The 18,113-nt window shown below is 43.2% G+C and overlaps 1 protein-coding gene across 6 annotated transcripts in view; it reads right to left on the reverse strand.

Moving 5' to 3' along the window:
- The window catches only part of LOC6736532 (DNA N6-methyl adenine demethylase), a 92,820-nt gene extending 77,201 nt beyond the window's left edge, over positions 1–15,619 (reverse strand). For 2 of the 6 annotated variants that reach the window (XM_039293176.2, XM_039293175.2), the window contains exons 1-4: positions 15,117–15,619; positions 6,637–9,415; positions 6,143–6,448; positions 758–775 (exon numbers count right to left, since the gene is read on the reverse strand). In XM_039293176.2, the coding sequence (XP_039149110.1) occupies positions 758–775; positions 6,143–6,448; positions 6,637–8,379 (2,067 nt within the window). In that variant the 5' untranslated portion in view covers positions 8,380–9,415; positions 15,117–15,619. The remainder of the gene's footprint in view (positions 1–757; positions 776–6,142; positions 6,449–6,636; positions 9,416–15,116) is intronic. The other 4 variants (XM_044922825.1, XM_039293177.2, XM_039293179.2 and 1 more) reach the window with 3 other exon arrangements.
- Between the last annotated feature and the right edge of the window lie 2,494 nt (positions 15,620–18,113).

Raw genomic sequence — 18,113 nt, forward strand, 5'->3', positions numbered from 1 at the left:
CTGATTGTCATCGGGCAGCAGCAGAACCACCACCAGAATCAGATTCAGAATCAGAATCAGAGCCACCAGATCAACCCATCCATCCCATCATCCTCAGGCACATGAGCGGCAAATCTGTTCCATAAATACAGCAACAAAAGCATTCAATTGCGCAGACTGCCGAACACTCACACACGGACAGAGTCAAGCATTTTATTATTTAATTTATGCGGAGACAACAGAACAAACAATTCTGCTGGTAAAAAAGAGCACCGAAACAACCACACAATAGCTATCGGTACATAGATGAAAAGATACATTTGTATCTGCAGGGTAAACAATAGGCATTCTGCAAAACAAAACAACCCAAAAAACTACTGGGAACGAAATCTGCAGAACATTGATAAAATATTTGCGATAAAAACTATGGCCGAAGAATTTTAGGAACTTGAATCTTAATTACAGATCTAAATGAGATTGTTCACTCGCTTCAATAGTTCAAATTAAAAGTTCACTATAGTCCGTATATAATAACAGCTTTTATATGAACTCCTTTCTGTAACATATATTTTTGTTGTTGAAATTTTTTAAATTTTCGGCAAGGGGTAGAGATATTAAGAAAATATTAACATTTTCAGGAATTCATTCCACTATTGGATCGCTACTTCGATTCTTACAGAAAAAATACCGATTGCTTGTTGTGTTTTAAAAATATTAAACAATAATAACTTAATGCCCCTTTAAGTGCAAAATAAATAACGTTAATATGTATACGTACGGTTTTGGCTTTGGGTTCCTGAAAGAAAAAAAGATAGAAATGAAAATAAATCAACTGTAAATACGAATAAGCTCTGATGCATAAAATAATTAGCCATAATTACAAATTAAATAAATCCGTGCACTGGGGAGTTTGGCCAACCAAAAATTACTCAACGCTGGATAATAAAACCGTGTATGTACTGTGTACATGGAATATAGCACATAGCACAAGTGTATATAGCCCGCCTATCAGAAAAAAAGAGCACTAATTGGCTGTCATGGCAGCAATTTGGTGCCCGAGTAGCCTCACCAATGAGAGCCCATTAAAATGAGAACAATGCACGTTCTAAATGATGGTGCTCAAAGTTATGATTTAAATTTTGGCAATTAAAGAACGCACGCATAAATCCCCACAAAGCCTAAGCTGCTTAAAATAAAATAATATACACAAAAATCATCATTCATCAATGCCATTTAAATGGACGTGCGTGCATGTGTGTTTCCACAGCATGAGGCTTAAGTTCTGCTCTCAGGACTCTGTTCTGGCTTAGGATTCATATTCCTATTCCTATTCCTATCCTGATTCCTATTCCGATTCGGATTCCTATTCCTATGCCATGGAGCACAATGCGAACAGATGTGCAGGCGAGCGAGTTCTGCAGATGGCCTACGAGTGATAGTGTGTTTGTGCTCCTGCAACAGATGAATATGCAATCCTTCGAGGAGGAAATAAAACAACGGAAGCTGCCTGGAATTTTCAATAGGATTTGTGGCCCGGCGGCCGCAGGACACGAGCTACAGATACAGTTGGAAGTTATGATTTTTCAGGATTTATTTTCAAAACACAAAGAATCGAATTTAAAATTGAATATAAAGTAAATTGAAAATATATGTATAGCTTAGCACTGTGATCCAGAAAATAATAGTTTTTGCTGGCATATAATATTTATTTTTGTACACTCTAAATGAAATTGGTTCTTCATTTTCTGCTGTGTACCTGAGCCGAAACCTAAAACAAAACTTTATCTGCCAGCTGAGTGCAGAGCATTGAACTCGAACTGAAACTGAAAAACCCAAACTCAAACCGAAAATTCGGGGGTAAGTAGATGGAGATGGGAGGCATGCCTGGCAGCATCTTTTGGGACTTATCGAATGACAAACGCACATATTGCTGCCTATAGATTGAATGATTGAATCACTGGCGGACGACAGGGACTGGGATTTCTGGAGCGGAAGGGAGGGCGGCCGTCGTGTGCCTGGCCACAAGCGACAATTAACCGAAAGACAACACATTTTTGGCCAACATATTTTTCCGTTTTTTTTTTTGTCAAAAGCTGAGCCAGAAAGGGACAACTGATGGCCGGGGAAAGAGATAGCTGGCAGGATGAAAGATGATGCCCAAGTGCAACTGGATATCCAAGGAGCACGACCACGACCGAGTATCAGATTGCACAACATGCTCATAATGAAGCACATCCAGCGCATTATTGCCAGCGTCATCATCATCATCATCGTCATCATTGCCACCACCATGCGTTGCAGTCGTGGCTCAAGTATCCAGTGGAGAGTGTGTGTATTGGTATTATCCTGTTTTCCAGGAGCTGGCAAGCCAACGTGCCAAAAACGAAGCACTGCCACAAATAGTATCCCAAGTTCTGAATGTTGAGTTTTAAGTTTTAAGCCAAGCTCAATAAACATAAGGCATTTACTAAATATCTACCTAATATAATATAATTCGAATTTTTCTATATCAAACTCATGAGTTTTTCTCTTAGGGACCAAGTTTTTAGCACAGTGCATGGCCACCTTGGCAAGTGCCCACGCTCTCCATTTGTTAGTGTGTGTTTGCCGAGAGTATGTCACGAACGGGGAGTGCTGTTGTGTGGGTGTGTGTGTGTGTGGCCTCAAGTAGGAGCAATGCACTCGTCCTGGCCCAAAGAAGGACTAAGGATAAGGATACGGCGAGGTTTCATGTGAGCATATGCACGTTACAGAGCATTTTGTATGCATGAAGCGAAAACCTTTAAGTTGTTATGGCTGTATGCTGGTTTTTAGTGACTCCAGTGCATTTGCCTCAATGAAGTTGGAGCGCAGCGTGAATTGAATATGAGAACGAAAAGGGAGCAGATCTTGGAGTGCCACGGAAGATGCCAGGAAAGCATCCTTGGACAGCCCAATGAAGTCAATCACTCAAACCCTGACTAGACTCCAAACGGACTTTCGGGGTTGATTTCTTTGGCTTTCGGTAACTTTCCCCCTGCTCAAACACTTTCAATATTTGTCCGTCTTGCTGTTGGTTTTCCTCTTATTTGTGAAAGCGAAAAAAACGTACAAAAAATGTTCAAATTTTAATGAGAAAATTCCTAAGAAAAACTGCATATTTAAAGAAGAAAAAATGCCCCAGACGAATGGAGAGACACAGGAAATATCCTCTTAGATAGGCCTGTCCAGGGATTTCACTTTTTTTTGGTGGGAAAGATGGAAAACGGAGGTGGGAGTGAGTTCGCTGAGCAATTCAAATAGCCAAGTTAATGACTAAGCCCGAAGGTCTTTTTAGCTGATTTGGGAAAGTAAAGAAGGAATTACAAAAAATATTAAACGAGAAAAAAATACAAGAGGGAAATCTGAACACCGGAAAGGGACAGACTTGGAGTTCATCTTAAAGCATGAGTTATTTATGGAAAAGAAATGAGTCGAAAAGTGCATTGATCCGCCATCGATGGGAAACTGAAGAATGAAATAATTCACGTTCAAAATTTATCACCATTAAGAACAAAACCGGACCAAAGAAGTTGGACAGATGGGACCAGCTGTGAGTTTTAGCTGAGAACTTTCAGGCTGAAAAAAAAACCGCGAAAACCTTGTCATTATAAAGTCCATGGACAAAGGCATAAATATATGAACACATGAGTAATTTCAGAATACACTGGCCTACAAAAGAGAGTGATGTTTTTTTGGTTCTAAAATTTATAGCTCATGAAATTGCAACACGAAACAGTAGATTATCTTCTTGCTTATATTTATGTTGAATTACTATATCATACCACCTATAGAGTGGTTACAAAGCTTAAACACTTAATTCCCTTATGATAAACCCCAGCCTAGTGACATAGTGTTCCAGTAGCTCAGCCGACATGTGAGGCAGTTGGACAATGAAAGCCCTGATAATGATGTTGCGGATGGCGATGATAAAGCAAAGGAAGATGCGTCGTAAAACTGAAGCGTCAATTGTCCAGGAGGAGCAGGAGGAAGAGCGAGGGCGGGGGAATATAGCTCCAAATTGGCGTTGGACTATCGCGACGCGTATCTTGTATCTTGTAGATACCCTGTCCATATTGACATGTCAACTGTTGCTTCTCTCGGTGAAACCGCGAAATTTACAACTTTATCTATGTGTGTCGTCTGCAGTGAAGGGGTGGGTAGCGGCAGCGGGGGGAGCGGCTTATAACCAGGGGCTCTGCAGAGGGGGAGGGCTATATGGTGGGGTAGGGGTCTATAGTTGAGATCTCTGCGTGCCATTTTCTCGTTTGACGGCCTTTTGTATAGCGTCCGATCTCCTCGCTCCTGTCAACCTTAATTGTCCGTTCGTGCCGTCTCTTTCTCTGCAGCATATCCCCCTCTCTCTCGCACTCTCCCATACAGTTTTTTTTTTGTTTCCTGTTTGCAGTCCGCTGATCGCGACTGAGAGACAAAACGCTGCGCACTACTCGCTTATTTATTTATCTGTCTGTCTGCGTGTATCTGTGTGTGCCGCTTTGTTCGCGTGTATTGGTATGTGTATTGCATCTGAGTGTGAGTGTGCGATCAAAAGCCGCGTTTGTAACATGTGAACATCTGCTCCTTTCCTTTCCTTTTATTATTGTTTTCGTTGCCTCGTTTCGTTATTATCGTTATTTTATTGTTGTTCTTATTATATATGTATGTATATGTGTATATGGCATATTGGGCATTTGTTGCTGCTGCTGTTGCCATCGGACGCCTGTATTTGTGTTTTGAGGCCCCGAGAAAATAGCGTCGCAATGTGGAAGCGTCTGTCAATATTGGACATACTCCAAATACCCTGATTATCTGCCGGGGCTTCGAGATTTGCCAACAGGGCGAGGGAAATGGGAACAAGACCTTGGCCAACCGGCATACGAATGAAATTCTAATTTTATGTGTCCCAGCCAATTATAAAGTATGTGGGAAAGGTTTAAGGGCAATGCTATAACTGGGCACCAGTTTACCAAGGAAATAAATTCTAGTTAAATCGAGTGCTTTATGACCGTAGGTAGGATTATAAAAAGTCATGTTAGTACCTTCATATTTAGTATCATAATATGACTTTTTACGAGCGTCGTTTGTAATAAAGTAAAAACATTCTTAAAGAAGTCGTAATTCTTTTAATAAGATACGTACTACGCTCATTCAAACTTCTTCAACTTTAAAATTGATATGTGTAGAAAATTAAGATGCACACATATCCTTGGCAACAGATCACTTGAAACTCCTTAGTGGTCCTTGGGCCATTGAACTTGTTCCCAAGCCCGCACTTCACCTCGAATCCACCCAATCCAAACTTCGAGTGACGACATGCAGCGCAATTTGAGATCCCAGATTCGGGAACCTTTCACGCACACATGTGCAACCTGATTTCCAAACGCTTAAAGGACACGCTGTGCCAGCGGCATCTTAAGTGATTTCGAAAAGGAGCTGGGAAGCGGCAAAAGTATCTGGAGGATGCGCGGATGTCGGATCACTCGGCGCAGATACTCAGATACCCAGATACAAGAATTCTTGAGTGCACGTCGTACGCAGGCACTTGGGCACACACACACTCCACTCATTGTAGGTTACTAGTTAAATCTCAAATCGAGGCAGCTGGAGAAAGAGACGGCTGCCGGAGGGGCCGACAAAAAGAGACGGGACGAGGCACTTGGCCAAGGAACATCTGTTGCGCTGACATAAATCCTGAGTGACTGACCGCTGGTGCGAAAGACCGCGAATCTCGAATGCGAATGTTCATGTGGATGCGACTTGGCCGCCGGCGCTCGTTTGAGGACCAAAACCAGTTTGCACCGATTCCCAGCTGCCCGTTTGGGTACAGTGGTTCAAAAGATGGACATTCTCATCCAAATCATGTACACCTTACACCAATTTGAAGTCCGAAGATAAAGCTCTTATTTCAATTAAAGGGATAGCAGCAGGAGAAACATTTCACTCTTCAATTTGATTATTCACATTAAATTTCTTACACAAAAGAAGTTACAAGTGATTTAATGCTTGTAAAACCACTGTACCCGCCAATTTCATTGAGTAACTTTTGCGCTGCCCGTGAATGAATCTGTGGGATACTCCCCACCGCTTTCGTACTTCGATTCGGTGGGACAGGATCTGAGAATGGAAAACCAGTGAGTGGACTTACCTTCTTCTCGGTGAGCTTCTCGCAGCGGCGCTGCTTGCAGATCTGGTGGCTCTTGTCGTTTCGGCAGGGGGCGCACTCCCCACAGTTGTCCTTGCGCTGGCATCCCACGCACTCGCCGCACCGCTTGCGCTTCTTCTTGGACTGGAAAAGAGAGCAGGAAGAGGAGTTGTCGTTGGAGTGGTTGTGGTTGTGGTTCTGGTGGTTATGGTTGTGAGTGGTGGGTGTTATTGTGATTGTGGGTGGTGGCAGTGTCATTGGCGGGTGGTTCAGTGTGGGTGGCGGAAGATGGTGGCGACGACCGTAGTCCTGTTAATCGCAGCGGTTGCCAGTTCGCCCCGTTTCGCAAGTTTATGGTGGGGTTGTCGAAGATTTCCGGAATATATCGATCAAAAACTTCTTTTGATTCTCGTTTGTAATGCAAATGGATCGCACAAGATCACATGTGAATCGATGTATACCTTCAGCTTCAACAACCCCACCCTCCGATCACCTACCTGCTTGTCGCATCCACTGGCATTGGCATCGTTGCTATCCCCCATGCCCAGGGCACTCAACGGACTCTTGAAATTGGCCGTGCTGGAGACGGCGTCCACTTGGCCAGGATTGCTGGGGTCTACGTCCATGCCGCTGGCCTCACTCTCGGCACTGGACTCCAGCGAATTGGGCCGCTGTTTCCGGCGCTCTTTCTTCCGCGCTTCTAGCCGAGCTATCGGCGACTGCAGCAACTTCTCGACCTTGACCGGAGTGGTGGTGGTGGGCGTGGGCTGGGTGGTGGTGGTGTGCGGCGTATGACTGCCACTTCCACCGCCAGCCGCCTGCGGATAGCTGTTGTTGCTGTTGTTGCCATCGTACGAGGTGGGCGTGTGCATGCCCATGGGTATGGGATGCGGCTGGCCGTGCTGCAGCGGATGGTGGATCAGTCCGCCGCCACCGCTGTTGCTGAGATCAAAGTCCTCCTTCTTGAGCAGCATCTCGAAGTCGCTGCTGCCCGAGCTCGGCTCCTTCTTGACACTCAACGGGGTGAATCCCGGATAGAGTGGCAGCTCCGCGTAGGGCGTGGGATACCCGCTGGCTCCTCGATGATGGTGGTGTGGATTGAGGGCGTGGTGGTGCGCGAAGGCGTTCGGCGGCGGTGGTGCCGGAAAGCTGCCCGCTGATGGCGGCGTGATGCTGGTCTGCAGACTCGAGAGTTGGGTCAACGGTGAGCCCACACTCATCATGCCCGGCGAGCTGACCGAAATGCTGGCCGGCGACATGGCCACCGTTTGCAGGGAGCTCATGGCGGTGGGTCCCACGGGTCCCACTACTGAATTGGGACCTACGGAGCCAGGAGGTATGGAACCTGCTGCAGCTGCTACTGCTGCTGCCGATCCTGGTGGCACTCCTGCTCCTATGGGCACAGGCATGGGTGTTCCATCCGGTAGTAATTGCTCATTGAAGCCATGGAACTGGCTTTGAAACGACGGCAGCTTGGAGAACGGCTCGAAGCCGCTCTTCAGCTGCAGATGTGGTTGCGCCTGGGGTTGTGGTCCATTGTCCTTGGACTCCATTTCCCAGGGACGCGTGTAGCTGCCGTTCGAGTTGGAATTGGAGTTCGAATTCGAGTTGGCGTTGCCGGCTGAGTTGTTGGGTTGCTGGTTACCCGGATTTCCTACTGCGGAGGAGGCGGCGGAAATGGCATTGGCATTGGCATCGCCGTGCCGCTGGCCACTGTTGCCTCCACTTGCAGCATTAGCATGGTTGCTGCTGCTGTTGCTGCTGCTGCCCAAAGGCGCTGGAACCGTGGTATTGCTGCCGTCGGCGTTGCTGTTGTTGTTGCCGTTGTTGCTGCTGTTGCCGTTGGTGTTGCCGGTGGCGGCCGCTGGCTGTTGCTGTTGCTGCTGCTGCTGTTGATGTTGCTGCTGCTGCCTGGCATAGTAGTCCCAGTGCTGCTGCTGCTGCTGCTGTTGCTGCTGCTGCTGCTGATGTTGCTGCTGGGCGTGATGCTGCTGCTGTTGCTGCTGCTGCAGATGTTGTTGCTGCGGATAGTGCTGCTGGTAGTGATGATGCGGATGCGAATGCGGATGGTGGTACGGCGTGGTGTAGTGCTGACTGAGGCTGCTCAGCTGGTTGAGATGGGTGTTGTGCAGGCTGGACACGGTGGCCTCCACAGATGTGGCTGCTGCTGCAGTTGCTCCCAAGTTGCTGCTGTCGACGGTAGCACCTGTGCTGCTCTGGGCTAAAATTGAAGACGCCATTTAAGCTCAAACACTGGCATGGCTATGCAGTTGTATTGAAAAACTGCGGGGCTTTGTACTGATTTTTCGAAGATTCGTTTTTAGTTTTTGTACACTTTTCGGTTCACTTTTCGTTTGTTTGTCTGCTTTTTGAGGTAGTTCTTCGTAAAAATGTTTCTGATTCGACTGGTTTGTTTGTTGGCTAGTGTAAAACACTCTGATTATATCCGTATAATAGATTTGTATACTATAATATAAGTTGAAGCTACTCCAAGATTTGTATTTCGTTTATTTTGAACTCACTGGTTTTGCGTGTTTTAATGCAAATTTGAATATTTACTTGTTATGGTGTTCTTCTTTGTAAAGTGCTTTATTAAATTGTTGTTTAAAAATTGTTTAAGATTTGTGGTTGGTTGTTTTGTACTTTATTCTTTTGTTTGTTTGTAAAACGGCAGCTAGGCAAAAATTTGTATTTTGATATTTGATTTAATTTGTAGCAGACTTGGTTTGGTTTTGGTTTTTCTTTAAAAAATCTTTGTAAATTTGTAATTTGTAAAATTTGTATTTCGTATGCGTTGTTGTTGTTGTTTTATTTACGTTATTAATTACTTGCTGTTTGTGGTTGATAATATTTGACGCTTGCTTGTTGTAAATTGATTAAGTTTTTGTACTCTGGTTTATGCTTCGTTTCTCAATTGAATTTGCTTGTAATATGTCGTCGGATATAAAAATAATTTAAGTATTTATGTCTAGTAAATTGTACTTATGCGTAGGCTTAAAAATCTTTGTCTTCCGTTTGTTTGTTTGTTTGGGTTCTGGACTTAACGATTAATTAAACATTAGCGCGTTACTTGTTATTGGCTTTAATAGTAATAATATTTATATTTCATATAAGTTGTGTGTTTAGCCTAATTCATTTTACGCCTTTTGTTCGTTTGGTTTTCAATTTTGATTTTGGGCCGAAAGGTTTTTTTTTTTTTTTTAAGTTGCTTAAAGAGCTTCCAAAGTATTTTGTGTTGTTGTGGCCGCCGTTGTTCTCAAATCCTTTGATTGAAAGCTGTAAAAATGAGAAGAAAAACAAATTTGGTTAGTAAAGTTTCAGTTGGAGGTGTTTCTGAGTTTCTTATAAAAATATCCTTGCTGAAAACTTTTCTTGCCCATTATGCTTTTTTTAATTTCTCTGTTTCTCTTTCCCTCACTGGCCTCAAACATCTACAAACTTCAACACATAATTATGGTCTTTGACTATATAATGAGCGGCCAAGTCAGCGAGGCAGGAAGCGGCAAAAAAATAATAAAAAACGAACAGCGAAAAAAAATGAGCTAAAGGACACTCACTTCTGGCTTTTTATTGCCGCTGCTGTTGTTGTTTTTTCTCGATTTTTTTCTTTTTGGCTTGTAAGTTATGCTGCCAAGTTGGTTTTGGCTTTGTAAAGCCTCTCACACACACACAATCGCACACACACTTGCGAAACACACTCACTCACACAATCACATAAGCGTATTTCAGTTGCCTTCAACGCCGTTGTCATTTTCTTGCCTTTTTTCGCCATTTTTGCCCGCTCTTGTATCTTTTCCTTTATTTTTATTTTTATTATATTCTTTATTTTTTGTGGCACAGGTGTACTTTTGGTTTCTTTTTTTGTTGCCGAGCGCGTCCTTTGGCTTTTTGCATTTGGCCAGCGAGCATTTCGTTGCGCTTCACAAAGTTCATTGGGCTCGGAACCTGGGCTTTTTCATCACCACGTCGGCCAAGCTGATGATGATGTTGATGAGGATGATTTTATTGTGCGAGGATGATGATTATGTGTGCTCTGGATGCGCCTCGAGCTGCACCAGTTTTTAAATGCAAGCTGAGCTGCATTAATTCATGACTTTTGAGGTGTTAAAGTGAGTGAAAATGGAATATTAATAAGGTCGGCTAACCGTAGTGCAAGACCATAAAATTTCTTGAACTAACCAATTCTCAGTTCTTGGAACTTCATTTTATTGGAAGCATATATCAGTTAGTTAATTAAGCAAATATTGTTTGGAAAGTATTAAATACCATCATATTGTAGCAATCCTATCTGACATTGCGCGCTGGTACCTAAGATGTTTCCCCTAAGATTTCCCACACTCAAAATTAACCTTCTCGCATCCCTGTGCACATTTCACCCCCGAAGTTTCGCAATGGGGAAACTTTTCGCCTGATTTCGGTTGACAACTGAGTCATCTGCCCCATTGTTCTCGTTCGCCTTAATTTCTTTCGGGTTCCTTGAGGTTCGCGTTGCCTTGAGTCTGCTGCACATTGTTGCAGAACGACAATTAAAGTCTGATTATTTTGTCGACTGCAATTTGCGTGCTGCAATTGCCCCGTCCCTGCCCTTTCGCCCCGTCCCGCTTGCTCCCCTCGTGCCGTCTCGCTCACATTATCTTTGTGGCAGTGCCTTCAATAAAAACGGTAAAAGGCCAACGGCCAAGCGCAGCAAACCAACAAAAAAAGGAGGAAAAAGCGGAGAAGAGAACCTGCAGCGAGGAAAAAAAAACACAAAATGTTGCAGCTGCCACAATTTGCTGCACTTTCCGTTTTATGCGATTCCGTTTCGCGTTTCCACTTCTGGCCTTTCATCCTGTCCTGTTCTGCAGCTGTAACTTTGGACTCGTCCTCCGCCTCCGGCCCCTCTGTTCCTCCCTTTCCTGGGAGAATTACGAGCTACGAGTTACGAGTCTTACGCTCGACATGGCGCGATAAAGATCCCGATCCCAATCCACCGATCGCACCATTGACCACTCGCGATTTGGTCCGAAATTGGGCCAAGGAGTTGGGAAAATGGCAACATGTGCAGCCTGCAATTAGCTCTTCCTTCTTCCTTGGCCCAAGCCAAATCGCAACATCGAAGGTAAAAGTTATGATCTATTCCATGCCATATCCTTAAGTACCGAAAACTTAGGTTTCTCAGCTATGGAGCCATGTTTAGATAGCTGTTGGTAGTAAAATGTATTCATTTCTTGAAGAGAAGTACACTTTTCTTGGCGTTTCCGTTGCCACTAAGTAGTGATATAACACCGAAAATTATATAAATTGTTTGTCAAACCCTTATCCGATCGAGTTTCAAAGTTGCTATCTTATCTTATCGTGCTAAGCTCCATGGCGAAGTTTCAATGTTATGCATATACGGGATGGTCTATATTGACAGGGATTTCTATTTAGAACTGTGCCAGTATTGGTGTATGGAAAAATAAACTGAGAAAACCAACCGAAAGCAGAAACAATGACCGCAATTCACTTAAATTTCTTGTTTGCTGCTCACGCTTAATGCAGCACATTTTTGCAACATGTATGTACAATGTACGTACAACATTCTTTATTTTCTCGCATTTTGAATTTGCGAATTAAACACGCAGACCAGACGCACACAGAAGCACTATATAAGTACATACATGAGACCATATATGTGTATGTGACTGAACAATGCGTCATTGGGAAAACAAAGTCGCTGCGGAGTCGTGGAATGAAATGGCAGAAGGCGGTTTAGAATCTAGGTGACTGCGAGGGCTGTTTTTTGGCAGTATATACATACATATGTGTATTATGTGGAGGGGCAGGGAGCCTCACAGGACGAGGAACTAGGCTACACACACACATGCACAGGAGCGTTGCATGTGCAGAGGAGGAGAGCACGTGAAGCCACAGGACGAAAACAGGAACGGAAACAGAAACAGGAGCAGAATCTGGGGTTTCTGCTGTATCCAGAGGGAAACCATCTACCGGTGCTACCTGTCGTTGTTTGACTTCGCATTTGTTTGAACTCAGCCGAGCCACCAGAAATGGCAGAGAAAAGTGGAAAATATGATGGAAATTCGAGATGGGCTTGTGGACTTTGCGATACCCTTAAATCATTGATGCAAATATTAGCCTGTTTCGGGATAGGATAGTTAATCAATGAAATGGTATACATGTATGTTCAAACATGCATAATAGCTCAAAATTTGTATTACCATGCAATGCAGCCGTATTAATTATGAATTCGAATACTTGGATTGATTACGAACCCTACAGATACTATCCTACCACACAAGTGCGAATACTCTCAGCCACAGCAACCTCTTTTGATAACAAGTGCAACCAACGACAGTTGGGCAGCAGCATGTTCCGCACATCCCATTTCCCAGGATCCTGCAGGACGCCCCGTCGCCTCCGCCGCCTCCTCGGCAGTCTGCCTGTCAAGCTGACGCTCCATTTGTGCAAATGAAGTGCTCCCCTTTCCCAACTGAACCCCACGTCCTCGTCCCCATAACCAGTTTCCCAGCTCATCCTCTTCAATGTAATATTTTAATATGTTATCCGAACATTGTGCGCTTGTTTACAACTTTTGCTCATATGAGGATTGTTCAAAAGCAGTTGGGCTAAATATTTATTAACATTTTTCCCCAGCACTGCGCTATTGCGAAACTATTTTTCGGGCCATAATAAGTTTGCATATTTATGCATGTTATACAATTGCCAAATGTGCAGCGCAGCAAGTTAATGAATAAAATTCCATTCCACTTTCGGTGGGGTGCATCCTTTCGGCCGGGTAGCATTTCAAGAAGCCCCACAAACTGGCAAGTGGGTGGGGAAATTATTTCATTTTATGTTAATGATACGAACTAGACGGCTGAAATTGCATTTCTTGCGAAGGTGGTGTACTTAATCGAGTCTATATTGTGCGGAAGGAAGCTTGAAAGTGAAGTCAAATACTATGGAACGTAGGTAGTTTAGTAAAAGCTGTTTATCAAGCCATCAAATGCAATAAATTGTTTTTAGTTAAACGACTATTACAATACTATAAAGCATAGACAATATTTATACGAAAACTCAATTTCAAGTGCTCATATCACATTTTTTGTTCAAGCTTAGAACTTGAATGCTTCAAAATATATATAGTATCTGAAAGATATTTTCTTTAAATTCCTGCCGCGAGTTAATTCGCCTGGCAGTGCCTGCTCCACATCTCGTTCCTCGCTGTGTCACGTGCAAATTGAGTTGTGCCGAAGGTTGGCGGTGCGCTGTATGGGTATATGGGTGTATGGGTATGGGTGTTTGGGTGTGGGGATGGGTGGTGCGCGGAGTGGTGCGGTGGTGCAGGTGTGGATGAAATGAAACGTGCTGTGGGGCCCAATGAAGCCATGCAAGGAGTCCATGGACAGGCATACGCGGCTGAGTATTAAGCGTATATGAATGGGAGTAGGGGCACTTATGCCTCGCATTTTCACCCACATCCCAAAAAAGCACCACCCACTTCCCGTGAGTGTGTTGAGATTTACGAGTTTGTCATTTGCCTTGCCTGCTTTCAAAGTCACGCACGTTACCGTTAACGAGTGGGTGGAGGGGTGCGGGCAGGGGCAGGGGCAGGGGTTATATCCTGGGTGTTGTTTATTTTTCTCTAGGTCAAAGCCTTAATTTGCCTGCGTGTCCTTTTGCCAACTTTTATTTTGGGCTGGTGTGTTTTATGAATGAATCGTGGGCGGCGGAAAATTGTAAACAAAATATGGCAGCTATATATAGATTCATAGGGGGTAAGTCGGTAATAAACTTGCAGGCCGCCGACAAATTGCATCCAACAGATACAGATACAGATACAGATACTGGTACAGATATACATTCGTTGAACTTGAACTTCTTTCGCGGCCTGCGCCTCAATTTGTTTGGTTTTATTATTTATCTTTCTTTAAATTCTCTTTATTGCCATGTATCTGTAGCTGTATCTTGTAGGAGCACAAGTATCTCCTTCTGTGTTTTTAGCTTTTCGCTTTCTGTTGTGCTTCTCGTTCCCTTGTACTCTTCTTGTTTTATTTTCTGTTTTCGGCGCTTCTGTTCTGAGCGCGCCAAAAAGTATCTTGAAGATGTACGCACGTTACTGTTAGTTACGAGTATCTGTATCTTTGTATCTCTGTGTGTCGCTTTCTGGCACGTTTTCAGGGCCTCGGCTCAACTCTTCACAACCAGAAGAACTTTAGGGCCCGCTGCTTTTTAATTTAAGTTGGCGCTAAGACAAACGCCAAATGTATCTATCAGAAACAGTTCTTCTTCTAAAAGTCATTACTCATTTCCAAAACTGTTCGTCGTCTGAAAAGAGAAGACTCTGCCTTTACTGTAATATTATTTTATTTTGTTTATTTGTCTTGCACACATAAAGCTCGCTGAAATTTCCTGCTTAGGTGATTGTGATTTTATTATTTGGGGCTCCTTTGAGCTTGCACTTATTGTAATTTGATCCTCGGATGACCAATAACAATTGTTATCTCTTTGTTTACATGTTTACGCTTGGAAAGTATTTCCTGTGCCACAAATGCAAATTTCAATTGGAAATTTGTTTTTCTTCGGCTTTCAGTCGAGAGGTGAGTTTAATTGGGGGATTAGGAACAAAAGCGTAGAGTTTTATATTTGATTGGAGCTCAACATTTTTATACATTCGCTCAATTGGCTTTATTAATTGGAGTCGGTTTTTTGAAAGGGATATGGCCAGTGTGTTTTGTTTCTTGGAAACGCTCCTTAAGGTTCATTTTCAAAGAGTTAATTATGTTCTGTATGCGGCTATTTGTCTTTTTGTTTGATGGCTGTGCTTAATTAATAGAACAAAACTCATTTATTTATTTTTCTTTGTAGATGGTACCACAAATATGAATCATTGATTTTAAAATGTTTATATACTTAGCATAGTTATGGATAAATAGAAGATAAACATAATCCCGATTTAGATATATATGTATATTGTTAAATCCCTACTACAAACCTTAGTTGTTAATCCATGTCCTTTCTCGAGAGTTTCCCTCGGAAAATGCTGAGTACTTAGAAGCTATTGGAAATCCAAGCCAGTTTCACTATCCATTTGCCGTCCGTCGTTGGACCGTTAGAAAAGCCGCGAAAAACCGCACGAAAACGAAAGTTGACAATAACAAACCGCGACGCGAAAACGGAACGAAGGGAACAAAAGAAGGAAATCGCGGAAATTGCAGGGAAACCCAGAGAACCGAGCGCGAAACTGGAGCTGCAAATTAAACCGGGACTTGGATGAAACGCTGAAGAACTTGGAGCTGCAAATGCGGCATCTGCGGGAGTTCTTGATTTTGTTTTGCTCTTGGATATTCTAATTCACTGGTCACATTGGTCACATTATTTGGGGCTGACTGTTTTAGAAACTGGAACAAGTTAGTCGCGAGTCCTTGAACTCGATCACACCCACACCGAAGGGATAGTAAATCCCCGAAAATCAGAATCAGAATCAGTTAGTTAGCTAGTAAGTCTCACACGCACTCGCACTCGTTTCTAGCGCTCGAACGGCGGCGGCGGTGCAAAAGTCCGTGTTTTGTAGGAAACTTTTCACCCGAAGGATACACAACAACTGAACTAACTGAACTGAAAATGAAAATGAAAATGAAGGAGCAAACATAAAATGTATCGAACAAGTTCGTGTTCGAAGCGAGCTGGTTCATGTTCGCATCGAACCAGTGCGGCCTACAATCGAACTTGAGAATACAACAAGCATGACGACCGAATTCTCTTAACTAGCGGTTTTATATTGTATAATTTATTCAATGCTTAACCATTTTAAAAAATGATTTTTAATTTATTCTCGTGCTTATTAATCATACGAAAAATATATATATTTTTTTAATTTAACCAACATTGAAAGAAGAGCAAGATTCTTTCGTGTTCGAATATGTATTTATTTCTATGTTCCCTAAAAAGTTTGTAAATTCTTAAATATTTAACTTCGAACTGCTGCTTGTTGCTGTTGCGCTTGCAACTTTTGGCTCGAGAGTCCTGGCACACACACAAGCACACAGTCGCACGCACACAGTTACATTTACAGCTGCATGTCCTCTCTCTTTCATTAACACACAAGCGCACACACACAGCTGCAACAAGACACGGATACGAACATGCGGCGTTTGAAGTGCGCTTTTGTTGCTGCTGCTGCTGTTGTTGTTGCTGCTGCGCCGCTGTACAGTTGTTGTTCCAATTAAAAATTTTTTTCCCTAGTTTCGCGCTCACAATGCGAACTTGCAATCTATGTGCACTACGAGATATTTTCTGCTGCCTTTGTTTTGATACCCTAACCAAGGATAACTTAGCTTATGTAGCAATAAAACACAATGAATTCAAGGATTTTACTTAATTTCAACGCTTGGTAATTGTAGTATAGTTTAGTGTTATATTTACAATTTTATCAGAATAGAAGTGCTCGCAAAATGTGTTTCGCTTGATAAAGGCATTTTGAGTATGCAACTAAATTGCAAATCTGAATTTTTGCCAACTTCAGGGCATTCGCAGTTCGACCAGCCGAATAAGTCTTTCTTTGCCGCTGCTGTTGCGGCGGGGCCGTGGACGTTGCTGCGGTGCTGTTGCTGCGACTGCTGCGCTGGACGCAGGACACGGAGGCAGGACCTTGTGGGCATGTGCCATATATCCTGGCATTGCACTGGCTGCCGTTGCGGGATTTTGGTACAATTTGCCTGCCATGTTTTGCCCCTTTTTTACTTTTGCGCAAAGAGCGGGGGCGGTTCTATATGTCAGTTGATTTCATTTCACTTTTTTCTCGTGGCGGTCCTGTTGCAACCTCGTTTCATGCCAACTATTAGTGGAGCTGCCATTTTTTCGCCATTTCATAGAGAGCAATCCACGGCGGAAAATGGAAACCTTGACAGTTGCATTGTTGCCTGGCGCTGACAGAGAAAATAACAAAACAAAGCGAGTACGCGCAACGCTGCTGTCTATTTGCATTGCGTAATGGAAAATCATTCAACCTAGGGGCACAACCCTTAACCGACTTCGAATCCTCCGGAACCGAATCTCAATCTGAATCCGAATCCTCCGAACACTGACCTGTCCCATACGCAGCGCATACCCATAAAATCCCTCGAGGAACCTCGAAGAAACATCTGCACAAACAACAAGATGCAGCCGGCCTTTTCTCCTCTTAGATAGTTCTTAAGTTCACGATCCGCAGACAAGTTCTTCATAGTTTGGTTTTCTGCACTCGAAGCTGCTGCAAGTCTCTCTTCGTACTTCTGCATTCCGCTCTTTGCCTTTATTTATACTTTTTTCGCTCTTATTTGGCTTTTGCGTGTCCTTTGTGAGGACAGCAAAGGACATTCACACTGCAAGCAGCCACAATAAAAAGACGTGCGGCAAAGGAAACCAGAAATGTATCTGACAGTTGGTGCTGCAGAAGTATTTGAAAAATGAATGAAATGTGCGCACAAAACATGAACAGAAAAATAAAATATTTAAAAAAAAAATTATAAATGTAATACACTGAAAATAGGGGTAAGATTTATTAGCCAATTTCAGGTATGCATATCCTTTAATCGGATAAAATGCTGGCAAATATGTAAGTACGCTAATAAACTTAAGAATGCACGTTGAGATATGTTAGGCCAATAAGGTTGTTTATAGGAATATTAAAATAAAAATTAGCTTATTTTTCGAACTAAAAATTCAAGTGCAGCCAACTCCTAGATCGATTCAATGTACCCAGCGTGTATTCAGACTAACTTCTCCAAGGACAAACGCTGAAGAAGAGTGAAAATCACTGGCTGAAGTTGAATGCACCATAAGATGCATGGCACATCCAGCAGGACCAAAGCATCCTGTGGCTGCATATCCTCGCCACGTTTTAATTTATTTCATTCCGTTTAAAATCCGCCAGTTGGCCGCCGGTTTTTTATCAACTCACAGCTCCAAAGGAGCATTTCCAGAGGAGTATCTCGGTATCTCAGCATCCGAG

Source organism: Drosophila simulans, chromosome 3L (genome assembly GCF_016746395.2).
Source record: "Drosophila simulans strain w501 chromosome 3L, Prin_Dsim_3.1, whole genome shotgun sequence".
NCBI classification, from domain to species: Eukaryota; Metazoa; Arthropoda; class Insecta; order Diptera; family Drosophilidae; genus Drosophila; species Drosophila simulans.